The following is a 12,222-nucleotide window of genomic DNA, read 5'->3' as shown; positions in this document are numbered from 1 at the left end:
TTATTCTACTGGTCCAAGTCTAATCCGTGGTTTTATCTTCTGGGTAATAGTATTAGATTACTTTCTTTCTGTAGACATTAACTGTACCTGTAGACAGTTGTGATGCATTGATTAACTGGAAGCTCTTTTTCACACAGAAAAATGAAAACCGATTCTATCTAAAGGAGGTGAATGTCAGCATGTATTTGGTTAATGGCTCTGGTAAGCAAAACATTGGCCTCGGGGAAAAGAGTATGGGTTACACTGAAAGAATAGAAACCGTAATTATCTTGTTACCAAATAGTGCCTTATTTAATGGACCAGAAGATTCTATGTCAAAATTGTACTTTGACCATAATTTAGTAACTTAGAACTAGAGTGTTCTACCTTTTGCAGTATCCCATATTTTCAAAGCATGGTAGATAATAGTTAAGAATGTGACTGAGTTTTAGACTGTAGAAACATCTATAGAGAGATACGGAACCTAGTGATCTTAAGAATGGCTTTTTGTGGGCAGACCCTGTACCCTAAGCCCCCATATTTCACAGAAAAATCCTGAGGACTGTCCCATTTTTTTTGTTGTTGTTGTTGATGGGATAAGAAGTTACTAACATGTTTTTTTTTCCCTTAAAGTTTTTAGCATTGCAAATAACAATCTCAGCTACTGGGATGCCCCCCTGGGAAGTTCTTATATGTGCAACAAAGAGCAGACTGTTTCAGTGTCTGGAGCATTTCAGATAAATACCTTTGATCTAAGGGTTCAGCCTTTCAATGTGATGGAAGGAAAGTATTCTACAGGTAAGAATCAAGCAAGTTTTATTAATAATTTATGTTCTTAGGTTGACTGCTGGGTGGCTTTTCCTTTGAGTCATGGGAATTTAAGCACTGAAATAGAGGAATATGAATTCACCTCTCGACTCTGTTGTAGAGTTCTCATAGCCTTGGGCAAGTTGTGTAACTATATTTAGCTCATCATTTTGCTCAAATTAGATTTGTTTTGTGATCTCAAAACCATTTGCAACAAAGTTCTTAAAGCTAGAACTGATAGGAGCTTTAAGTGAGCTTTACTGAAGGTGTAGACATTTCTCCATGGGTTGTAGTTTGTGGGAAGGGTGGCACTTGGGAGCAGCAGTTTTTGAGCATCTTGCCTCCGCCTTCTTGGGGCCATCTTCTCGCTGGAAACATTTTCATACCAGAATGAAAGCAGTTTGGTCTCATTTTGTTAAGACAAAAGATTGCAGTAGGAAAAGCCTCAGATATCATGACCTATGTTTTGGCCAGCCAGAAAGATCTGGAGAGTTTTAAAAGCATGTGCCAGTGTGAATGAAGCTTTTTGAAGGTCTACTCAGGGCTAATGGTGGTATTTATCAGATTTTTAGTGAAAGCTTTGTGAAGGGCTTATTACAGTGTGTTTATATGAATATGAAATATGCATTTGGCATTACAAGATTAAAATTTGCTTGAAGAGGAAAAAGTACATAAAATTCCTTAATTGGCTCGTCCTTTAAAACCAATTATTTAAAATTGATGGTTTGTGGATCACAGTTCTGCCCAGCAGAGCCATCCCAGTCATCCACATCCTTTTTAACAATTAATTCTATGGTTTAGAAGGAAATGTGGAAGCTGTGTTTAAAGTGAATGTGCTGCGAGCTGCTCAGCAGTTTTGCAGTAGTGCTGAACACCTAGCCTGACTTGGTTAGGCCAGAATAAATTGGGCTCTTTACCCTACCATTCTTGTGATTAGAAGGGTTAATTACAATTTAAAAATACTTTCAAGAATTCATTTTCCCCTTTGTCAGTTTTGCTTACGTACTTCAATTATTTTGATCCTTTAATAGTTTTACTTTTGAGTCTTTATCGAGCTCCCCTACATTATTACCTTAATTTTAGGTCCAGATTTGTGTTTAGAACTTAAAATCATTTGCAGTGTAAAATTCGCTCAAGCCTGTTTATCTAGTCAGCTGTAATAGACATGAGCTGTGTTTGTTATCTAATTTGAAACTTTGGTTTTTATGTACGTAGAATTAAAAATGTCACCCAAAGGAGTATACAACATTTAGTACTGATAATGAATGCATAATCTATTTGTGGAGCTAGGTTCTTGACTGTGGGTACCTATAAATACAACACATGGGTAATACTTCACTGTTTAGGAGGAGGAAATAGACTTTCAGTAAGGTAAGAGTGTTGATTGGATTTTACTGGATCAGACTACTCTCTAGAAATGGGGAAAATAGCCCCTGTGGGCTGCCAGCCCTGACCAGATTGATAAACGTGGTAAACACACTCAAATTAGTAAGAGGTCCCAGTTTCTTGACTTTTGCAGCCGCTAAAAGCATATACTTGAAGTCGGGAATCTGCAAACTTTTTCTGTAAAGGCTCAGACAGTAAGTGTTAGGTTTGGAGGCCATGTGGTCTCTATCACAACTATTCAGCTCTGCTGTTATAGCATGAAAACAGCCACAGGCAATAAACAAATGAGTGAGGCTGTGTTCCAATAAAGCTTTACTTGTGGATAGTGGAACTTGAATTTCATATAATTCTCATGAGTCACAAAATCATCTTCTTTTTTTTTTTTTCCAATCATTTAGAAATGTTCAAAAGGCATTTTTAGCCCTTGGGCCAGATTTGGCTCACGGGCTATAGTTTGCCCGATCTTTGCTCTAAAGGATTCCAGAGCCAGCATGGCTGTTCTGATCCCACAGTTAAACCTTCCTGATCTGCTCCGAGTTTCCCAGAAGACATTCACTCTACCACTAAGAGTCTAATCCTGCTATGTAGCTATCTGGCTAGATTAGCTCTCTTCATTTCTGATAAAGTAATACTCCTATTTTGGAAAGCACTTGGAATATAAACAATGAAATATATAGACACATGTATGTGTTTTACTCATAGATATAAATGAGTATATATTCATATATATCTATATATACACACATACATGAATGAAAGGACAAATAAGGTTTAGGATTTTAATTCTAGGACACTCCATAATTTTATGTAGCTTTATCATTAAAATATACCTGTCTTAATTACTTAAAGTTGATCTTATAAGAGCATTTCTGAATTTTGAATCAACCTCTTTTGCTTTTGGACATCATTTTTTTTATTATACTCATTATTTGTTACACACTTTTTCTCACCTACAGCCCAAGAGTGTTCGCTGGATGATGACACCATTCTAATACCAATTATAGTTGGTGCTGGTCTTTCAGGCTTGATTATCGTTATAGTGATTGCTTACCTAATTGGCAGAAGAAAAAGTTATGCTGGATATCAGACTCTGTAACACTAATCCACATGTGACTCTGTTACAAAACAATAAAGCAAGTACAAGATCCAAGATCCAACATGCAATACTGTTCGATTTAAGGTATATATAGTTGCAGTTCTAATCTTAACAACAAGTGGTACAGAGGATTTCGAACTTAAATAGATAAAAATACCCCTAAAACTCTAAACTATAAATTAGTCACATGATTTTGGTTTTCCCAACTAAAGAATTTAAAAGTTATTTCTACAGCAAAAAACATGTGCAAAATCACGTGGATTATAGATTCTATTTTATTGTCTTGAATTAGTATTGCATTGTTCTCACTTTAAACATTCTGACTAGAAATATACAGCTTAGGAAAGGGTTAACCGCACCTCCACATGTAGTCGAATTGAGACAACACATTCTACGGTGGATTTGTACTTGCTCCTTTGCATTTTTTGGTGATTTTGTTTGCAGGTTAACTTAGCTGCTTTGGCATTGCTGTGTATTTGACTATGAGAGATATGCCAATAGATTTGAACAGGGTCTAGTATTATTATGTTCTTAGCAATGCATGCTTTTCTAATGCCTTTTGAATACATTTGTTTTTAATGTGGCTGTAGTGACAAAAGATACAAAAGCTTTAAAAATTTTAGAATAGGTGTTACTCTTATTGTTTAATCTTTTTAAGAAAAAAACTGGATATTTCCGTCTTTTAAATTGTAAGACACAAGACTATTCCAACTGGGCATTTCAATCCATTTTCTAGATGTTTTAGAGATAATTGCTAGGCAGTGCCAATTTGGGGTGTTAGTCCTTTGTACCCGTAAATTGGCTTCTACATGCAGTGCTAAAATTAATGTAGATTTTCCTTTAGCTTTCTAGTATCCTTGTTGGTGATGGTTTGTTTTATTCTCTTCTTTTCTTTTCCTTAAAGAAGAAATGCCAGTATGTCCTAGAACCTAGATAAAGAACTTGCACCTAACCCAAAAGTCTTGGCCTTCTCTTTGTTCATGAAAAAGCTGTTCTTTGTTTCCAGCTTGTGTTGATTGCTACAACATTTACTAATGTGGCTTTCACATTTAAATAGTTCTCTGCTAATCAAAACTTACATTATTATTGTTCATTATGGTAGCATCATCATTAATTCATGTACTTTGTGTTGAGTTCTGTGCTCTGGGGAGATGCACCAATTGTCCATTTAACCTGCACCACCTAATGTTTATATGAGAAAGCAAAACATTTCTGCTTGATAGTTAGCACATCAAGTATTTCTTGCTGCTTCTAGGTCTTTCTTTCTTTTTTTTTTTTTTGGTATTGAGATGGCTGAGCAAATATTAAAAAATTGTTAACATGCAGCAATATATGGCAGGTTCCGTGTTTTGGGGGATGGGAGATTATGTGTGCCTCCTATTCACTAGAAAATGAGATATATGGGTTACAAAATGTTGTTTGCGTTGAATAAATTTGGTAGTCTAGTGACACACACACAGAGGCAATTGCATGTTAGCATGTGTATGTCTATAACTACCTTTCGAGTTATATTGGCATGATAAATATTTTCTCCCACTTAAATTTGCTCTCTGTTTAGAGTAGCCTGAAAAATCTTACTGGCTCAGAATAAGATTCCTGACTAAGCCCCTCTCTAAAAGCTACATTGAGCTGCATTGCCAGCTTAAGGCACTTTTTAAAGGCTAAATATAAATCTGATTTTTTAAAAATATTTTTTATTTAAATAGTGTTTTAGTGTAAGATTGTTAACGTTGTAAGAATGGATAATGCTTGCAAGAATGTGAGCCTTAGATATTTCTCATGAGTCAAAACAAAGCAGCTTTTTTAAAAAATAAAAGTTGGAAGCACAAGTGGGTGGCACACTGGCTTAATGGCTGTTAATGTTTCTAAAAGTTTCTACCTTTAGATTATATATCTGATTTATATTAAGATACCTCTAATTAGTACTGTTTTATAGAAAATCTGACTTAATTGAATATTTTTGTATTTTACATGGGCCAGTTTATATGCTGTTATTTACACTATCATTTCCTATAGCCATGTGTTCTTTGTACCTTTTGTAGTTTTGCTTTAACAGATTTACACCTTGATGATCTAACACTCTATTTGGTTTCTGGGTGTTTTTCATGGGTTAGCATTTGTATAGAGAAACTGGTCCATGTAAATACTTTCCATGTTTTTTCCTCAGATGTTTAAACCACTAGTTGATGTATGGTATTTCTCTTCAGATATTTGCCTGTCCATTTGCTCAACATATTGCTTCTAAAACAAACAATAAAGATTCTTTTATTTCTTAAGGAAATTTGCTCACATTTCTTTCCCGTTGGCTAAAGTCTAGATTTTGTATACTACATAATGGCAATTTCTTCCAAAAGGAAAAACTTAAGAAATGCTCAGAAGTAGAATTAATTATTTCCAGAATGTTCTGTGTATTACTGTCTGGAAGAGTGGTCCCATACATAGGTCCCTACTGATGTTGGGGTGGCTATAGAGTAAGAATCAGGTCTGGGATGAGACTGTGTGTGTGTGTGTCTCTAATGTTTAGGCAATTAGGAAACCAGTGATCTAGAATATTTATTTCATAGTAAAAGCAACAGAATATCTCTGTACACTTTTCTCAGGTCCTAAATTGAGGCTGATATTTAGTATCTGTACATTTCAGCCACACAAACTGACCTATTGATCTGAGCCAAAATAGGATTGTGTGTAATCTTTCTCTCAGATCACGTTAAAATGCTTGAACCTTCCAATTTCCAGATAGCTTCCCAGTCCACCTTAGTATATCACACACAAAAATTTAGCAGCCTGGCTAGTCGCTTTCCTCTGGATTACCCAGTTAAGCCACGTGACTGCCAGTTAGTCATCAGAGCTCCCAGCTCTACTAGCTACCATGTGACTTTGGTCAAGCTACTCAGCTGGGGTCTCTCTCGTTTTTTCATCTGGGGACTGAGGGCTGTTAAGTCCTGTTACTCTTATTTCTTTGAGTGATAGTTTTTCATTTCAATGAAGAAAAATATACATTTGAGTATTTTTAGAAGGAACCTGATAAGAAGCTACTTGTTAGGCATCAAGAACATATTTACATACAGTGTAAAACACACCATCTGAAGTTTCTTGCGTTTTTTTAGGAGGGATTATTATGAGACTCATATTTTTAGGATTATAGACTTTTATCTCTGTTTATTTAGGTAGATAATGTTACATTGTCTTGGGCTCATCTCTCTCCTACCTATCTCCTGATCTTCTACCCTGGTACATAACTTTCTGCATCAATAATTACCATATCTTATTTTTGAAACTAGTATAGAGTAGCTTCAAGTATCTTTTCAGATTCATGTAATATATTTCAAACAGTTTGACTATAGATCTAAAAGGTATATAATAAATAAGATGTCGCATAAGGATGTGCTTCTAAATGCTGATTCTTCCAAAGAGAATTTTTGACACATTGGTTTTGAAGAGGTGTTTGTTTTATATTTTATTATAAATGTACATCTCAGCTTTTCAGCCCTCACACTGAAAACTGTATTTGAAAAATTTCTGAACTAACAGAAAATTGAAGATTAACAGCATTTTAAAAATGTACATGAACCTTTCCACTGAGATTTCAATGGTCAATGACACTTTATCTTTTTTTTTTTTTTAAAGCATTTTTTTTTTTAATTTTAATTTTTATTTATTTATTTATTTTATTTTTGGCTGTGCTGGGTCTTCGGTTCGTGCGAGGGCTTTCTCTAGCTGCGGCAAGTGGGGGCCACTCTTCATCGTGGCGCGGGGACCGCTCTTCATCGCGGTGCGCGGGCCTTTCACTATCGCGGCCCCTCCCGTTGCGGGGCACAGGCTCCAGACGCGCAGGCTCAGTAGTCGTGGCTCACGGGCTTAGTTGCTCCGTGGCATGTGGGATCTTCCCAGACCAGGGCTCGAACCCGTGTCCCCTGCATTGGCAGGCAGATTCTCAACCACTGCGCCACCAGGGAAGCCCCGACACTTTATCTTTAAAAATCTTCATTGCTTCCGTGACTATTAAACTCTTCCACAAATACACTTTTCCTTTCCCCAGAAAGGTCTCAAGTGTACATTAGGCAAATAGATCAGGTCAAAATGACTTATAGAATGAGGTTTTCTTTTCTTGGATGTGATTTTATAAAAATTACTGTTTTACCAAAATTTCTTTCCATTACCTAAAGAATTTTTAAAGGCCGAATTCATAAAAATCAATAATTATTATAAATTAATACTTCACATACTAACTGAGAGCATTTTAAGTAAATGACAGCATCTAGAAAGATCTTTGTATTAGCAGAATTGCCTTTTTGATCTACTCTGGGAATATTTGTCTTGCATGAAAGCCTTAAGAAAGCCTTATTGGCAGTATTTATGAAAGTCGTTTCAGTACTAGGTCAAATACCCAATTTGGGAAAGAGGACTATGAATTCGTTGCCAGAATAAGAAATTAATCTAATGAATTTTTTAAAAACCAAGTTACATTAAATCCAAGACATAATACTTTATGGTCATGTCACCTAATAGTTTATATGCTGGGTGGTAATTTGGGAAATTGAAGGGGAGGAGCTAACTGGGTGCTCTTAAAACCATATATTCACAAGTCACATCTGGCAACCTCAGCTATCTGGATTTTTAACAAAACCAAGAAGCAAGTGAAAAAGATCATTGAACTGGCAGCCAAAATTGATGTCATAAAGTCCATAAACTCTAGGATTGCATCTTGTTCCCAGTTATTGCCCCAGAGACTAGCAAAAGGCTGGCACATTTCTTACATGCAAACACAATCAGATGTGCCTTGCAGCTATTCATTTTTATTTTCGGCACAGTTCTAATAAGCTTAATTATCTGATTTATCAATCCCTGGTAAATTGCAAGCTAGGAGGAGAACTAGGGCAATAAGAGGCAAGGAAATGGAAAATAGAAGCGGTGGTTCAACACGCCAGCCACCTCCTCTCTCTGCAAACATATCTCCATCTGCACTATCCCTTTCTTCTCCAGTCTCAGTAGGTTTTCTTCTGGTCAGTGCTTCTGGAATCCCATTTCCCCTTCCTCCCAGGAGACTTTGTACCAGCGTCTTCAACCTGTAAAATGCTCATGGCTCTTTCCCTCATCCTGTAACCACAAGTCTCTTCCACCCTGAAGGTATCCTTTCTTGACCCTGTGTCCCCCTTCTAACTACCTACCTTTCTTCTAAATGTCTCATAACGAGTACTGTGTGTTCCGCATCCCAAGTTCTTGATCTCCTAACCAGTCAATCACTTCCCATTCACTCCTAAACCTGCAACAGTTTGACTCCTAGCCCCCACCCTCCGTATTGCTACATCCAGTGGACATTTCTCAGGCATCTCTAATATTTTACACTGTTCTCCCATGATAATTGAAACTTTCCTTCCTTGGCTTCTGTGGCACCATTTTCTACCTGCCTTTCCTACTTTTTCCTGCTCCTTTATTCTTCAAATATTGGTGTTCCCAAGGGTTTTGTCTCTGATCCTCTTATTACTCTATCTGCCCTTGCTGAGAAATATCTTTGTCCCTGGTTTGAACTATCACGTCAACCACTTGGTTAGGACATAGGTATCTTAAACTCAGCAGATCTAAAACGGAATGTCTCCCTCTTCCACATATCCCTCTCCACCCTCCCCCGACACGCAGATTTTAAAAATTAAATTTAAAAAAACCCACACAAAAATAACTACAAATAAAACTGAAATGCATATATTCCCCCTGTATTCCCTATCACAATGAATGGCACCGGTGTCTACATAATCATGGGATTGGAAGCCATTCTACAATATTGTCTCCTCCTACATCTGTTTGGTCAATTCTGTGTTCTAATTGGATCTCTAGTCCATCCCTTCTGCATCTGCACTTCATTATCCGAGTTCAGGACCATATTATTGGTCATCTGGCTTCTAGCAGTAGAGTTGCTTCCTAACTTAATACCTCCAGTCTTCCATCTGCCATAACTTCTGAAACAAATATCCTGCTTAAAATTCTGCAGCAATTTTTTTTTGGGGGGGCCATCAGTATAAGGCCAAACTACCTAGAGCATACGGTGCCTTTGTGAGCTGATCCTAGTACCCTTTTCTACCTCTTTTCCAAGAGTACCTCTTAATCCATTGTTCTAGCTATGCCAACCTGCTTGCATTTCACCCGAAGTGCTGTGTTTTCTTACCCTCCATAGTTTTGTCTGTGCTGCTTTCTATACCTGGAACGCCCTTCACCCATTACCTGCGTGGTTAATTCCTACTCATTCTTAAAAATTCAGCTCTGGTGTCACCTCTTTCAAACTGTCTTGTGTAACAAGGCTGAGTTGAGTGTGCCTCTGAAATATTTCGATGACACTGTGTATTCCCTGCCCCTATTACAGCACATTGTGAAATTATAACCGCTGATTTTCTTATCTGACTCCTACACCAGACTGAAATCTTGAGGCAAACAGTTATGCAATCAGGGCCAGTTTATACCTTTTCTTACTACTAAATGGCCCCATATTCCTATGCATTGAGTTCTTACATCTGCTATGTATAGTTGTTCATTTGGTTCATTTCATTAATACTTCCCAATCTGCAGTGTTCCAGGTACTGTGCTTCTTCAACATCATAACAATTTGCCTCTGAAAGCTCACAGCCTGATCATCAAGGAAAGGCTAATTATATTTATCCATTAGCTTCCATTTGAAAAATCTGTGAAGTATGTGATCATTTTATATATCTTTTCATCCAAAATGACTGCATTTTTTTTGGTACTTAAAAGTATATGATTTGGTTATTTGGAAAATCACTTTTGTGGAACATCTCATTTGCTGCTAATGAATTCCAATGACTTGTTGCCTTGGTGTAAAAAACAAATATGTGTGTTGGGAAGTACTGTCATTTTAACTTAAAATGTACAGATCTGAAATTTTGTCACTGTTTCTGTTCTCAATTGTCCTTTCTCCACATCTAGCTCAAGACTGCAGTGCAGATGACGACAACTTCCTTGTGCCCATAGCGGTGGGAGCAGCCTTGGCAGGAGTGCTTATTCTAGTGTTGCTGGCTTACTTTATTGGTCTCAAGCGCCATCATGCTGGATATGAGCAATTTTAGAACCTGCAGTCTGATTGATTATATAAAAATACATGCACATAACAAGATTTTCTTCCCTTTCAGTTTTGAAATACTTTGTTCTTTAAGATTGATATATTGAAACTTTACTTCTTAAATCAGTCCCAGCATTTTGAGATAATTCTTTATTTAAAAAAACTGTTAATAGAACAGCATAAAATTTTTAAAAAAATGTTGTGTTTACTGGTCCTGAAGACAAACTTGTTGAAAAGAACATCGGTGTGTGGTGTTTTAAGGTCTATCTTAAGAAGCCTTGGCCAAATTTTGATTCTAACCCAAGATGCCTTAAACTTATTAACATGGCCATTATGAAGATAAAATATGTAGTTGTCTCCTAATGGAATTAATAAATATTGTTTCACTACCGGTGTTCTGTTTCAGTGTATAAGAATTATCCTGATTTAAGCTCATCACAGTGCCTTTGCATATAGTTCATTAAATAAATGTTGATGTGGCATAAATGCCCATCAGATGCTTAAACTTGGTTTTCAGTTGAATGTCCTCAGGACCATCAGCATTTTTTAGGTTATGTGACTTTCTTTGAAGATGAAGTCAGTATCTTTGGCTTGTGACTTTTCCCCAGGTATAAAACAGACCCAAGAGGCTACAACAGAGCTTCAACTGGCTTCAGAATTAGAGTTTTCAAAAAACTTTCTTTTTCAGCAATAATAGACGGAAAGGATTCAAGCATATTTAACCACTTGCCTTTTTTAAAATGTTTTTCTCTTCCTTGGATGCCTGATTAGCATTGCAAGATAGAAATATTCTATGAACTAATTAGGAGAGATTGTGTTGTGTTTCTCTACCTCATCTTGTTGGTCTCTAGAGCATTAAAATCTATTTAGTGTTGTCATCAGACTGGTACTTACGAGCTGTAAGCAGCAGCAATCTCAGAAGGGAGGCAGCGAAGCAAAGCAGCAACTCGGCTCCTGCCTTTTCCAAGACGGCCCCTGTGGGGCAGAGCATAGATGGGGTGTAGACAGAAGCTGTTGGCATGAAAATGAGCTAGATAATCAGCCCCTGTTGAAGCACGCTCCATGTTAGAAGTGCAGCACAGATATTGAATGTATAGACAAATAAATAAGAAGGAAGCTTAATCAGTAGACTCGAGAATTTCACATGGAAGTGATTATTTTATTAATTCATTCTGTGTATATATTGGCTTGTTCAGAATTTTTGTAATTCACTGATTACAGCATTTTGGTACCCAGCTATCAGTCTCTGAAGGCTTTCAGTAAAATATAGTAAATCTTTTTAATAAAAGCTAATGTCATTACTAAAATCTGTTCTGTATACTCAGAACCTCAGCAGCATTTTTTTATGAATGACAAAAGTGCAAGAGGAAGAAAAGATAAAATTAGAGGAAAAATGCAAGTTATTATTCAATCATAAATCACACCAAGTATCACATTTTGTTAATTGCATTAGACTTATACTGGAAAGGACCTTGAAGATTCCTTACTATAACCCCATAATTTTTTCAGAAAGAGGAGTGACTTCACTGAGGTTACATATCTAGCAGGCAACAAAACCATTATTAGCGTTTTGATTAAAAATTGTCCCAATGAAGTCTAGTCACTCAATAGTAAGACTAGTTTAAACTTGAAACTGTGAGATCAGAACTGGGCACTTTGAGTTTCTGTACTAATTTCAATAAATGACACATGATACCAACTTTGTTTGCTTAAGTATTTTTAAAAGTACTGAATATTGGCTTTTTCAGTGGCTTCTATTTTGACCTCTGTTTGCTACTTCAAAGCCTAAACCTCCTTGGATGGGATCACAAACATGGGAGGAAAAGAGAAGGGAATGAACACTTGTTGACCTCCTGATGTGTATCATATACTTTAGAAATATCATTTA

The 12,222-nt window shown here is 36.6% G+C and overlaps 1 protein-coding gene across 2 annotated transcripts in view; it reads left to right on the top strand.

Annotated features, from left to right (window-relative positions):
• LAMP2 (lysosomal associated membrane protein 2) overlaps positions 1–10,728 on the top strand; it is a 34,386-nt gene extending 23,658 nt beyond the window's left edge. The window contains exons 7-9 of one of the 2 annotated variants that reach the window (XM_007178607.2): positions 138–201; positions 613–777; positions 10,202–10,728. In XM_007178607.2, coding sequence (XP_007178669.1) covers positions 138–201; positions 613–777; positions 10,202–10,341 — 369 coding nt within the window. In that variant the 3' untranslated portion in view covers positions 10,342–10,728. Of the gene's footprint in view, positions 1–137; positions 202–612; positions 778–3,128; positions 5,550–10,201 lie in introns of those variants that run through there. The other variant, XM_007178608.3, reaches the window with a different exon arrangement.
• The last annotated feature ends 1,494 nt before the right edge of the window (positions 10,729–12,222 follow it).

This window comes from Balaenoptera acutorostrata, chromosome X (assembly GCF_949987535.1).
Source record: "Balaenoptera acutorostrata chromosome X, mBalAcu1.1, whole genome shotgun sequence".
Classification (NCBI taxonomy): domain Eukaryota; kingdom Metazoa; phylum Chordata; class Mammalia; order Artiodactyla; family Balaenopteridae; genus Balaenoptera; species Balaenoptera acutorostrata.
Note: the sequence above shows the minus strand (reverse complement) of the source record. Positions and strands in the feature narration are given on the sequence as shown.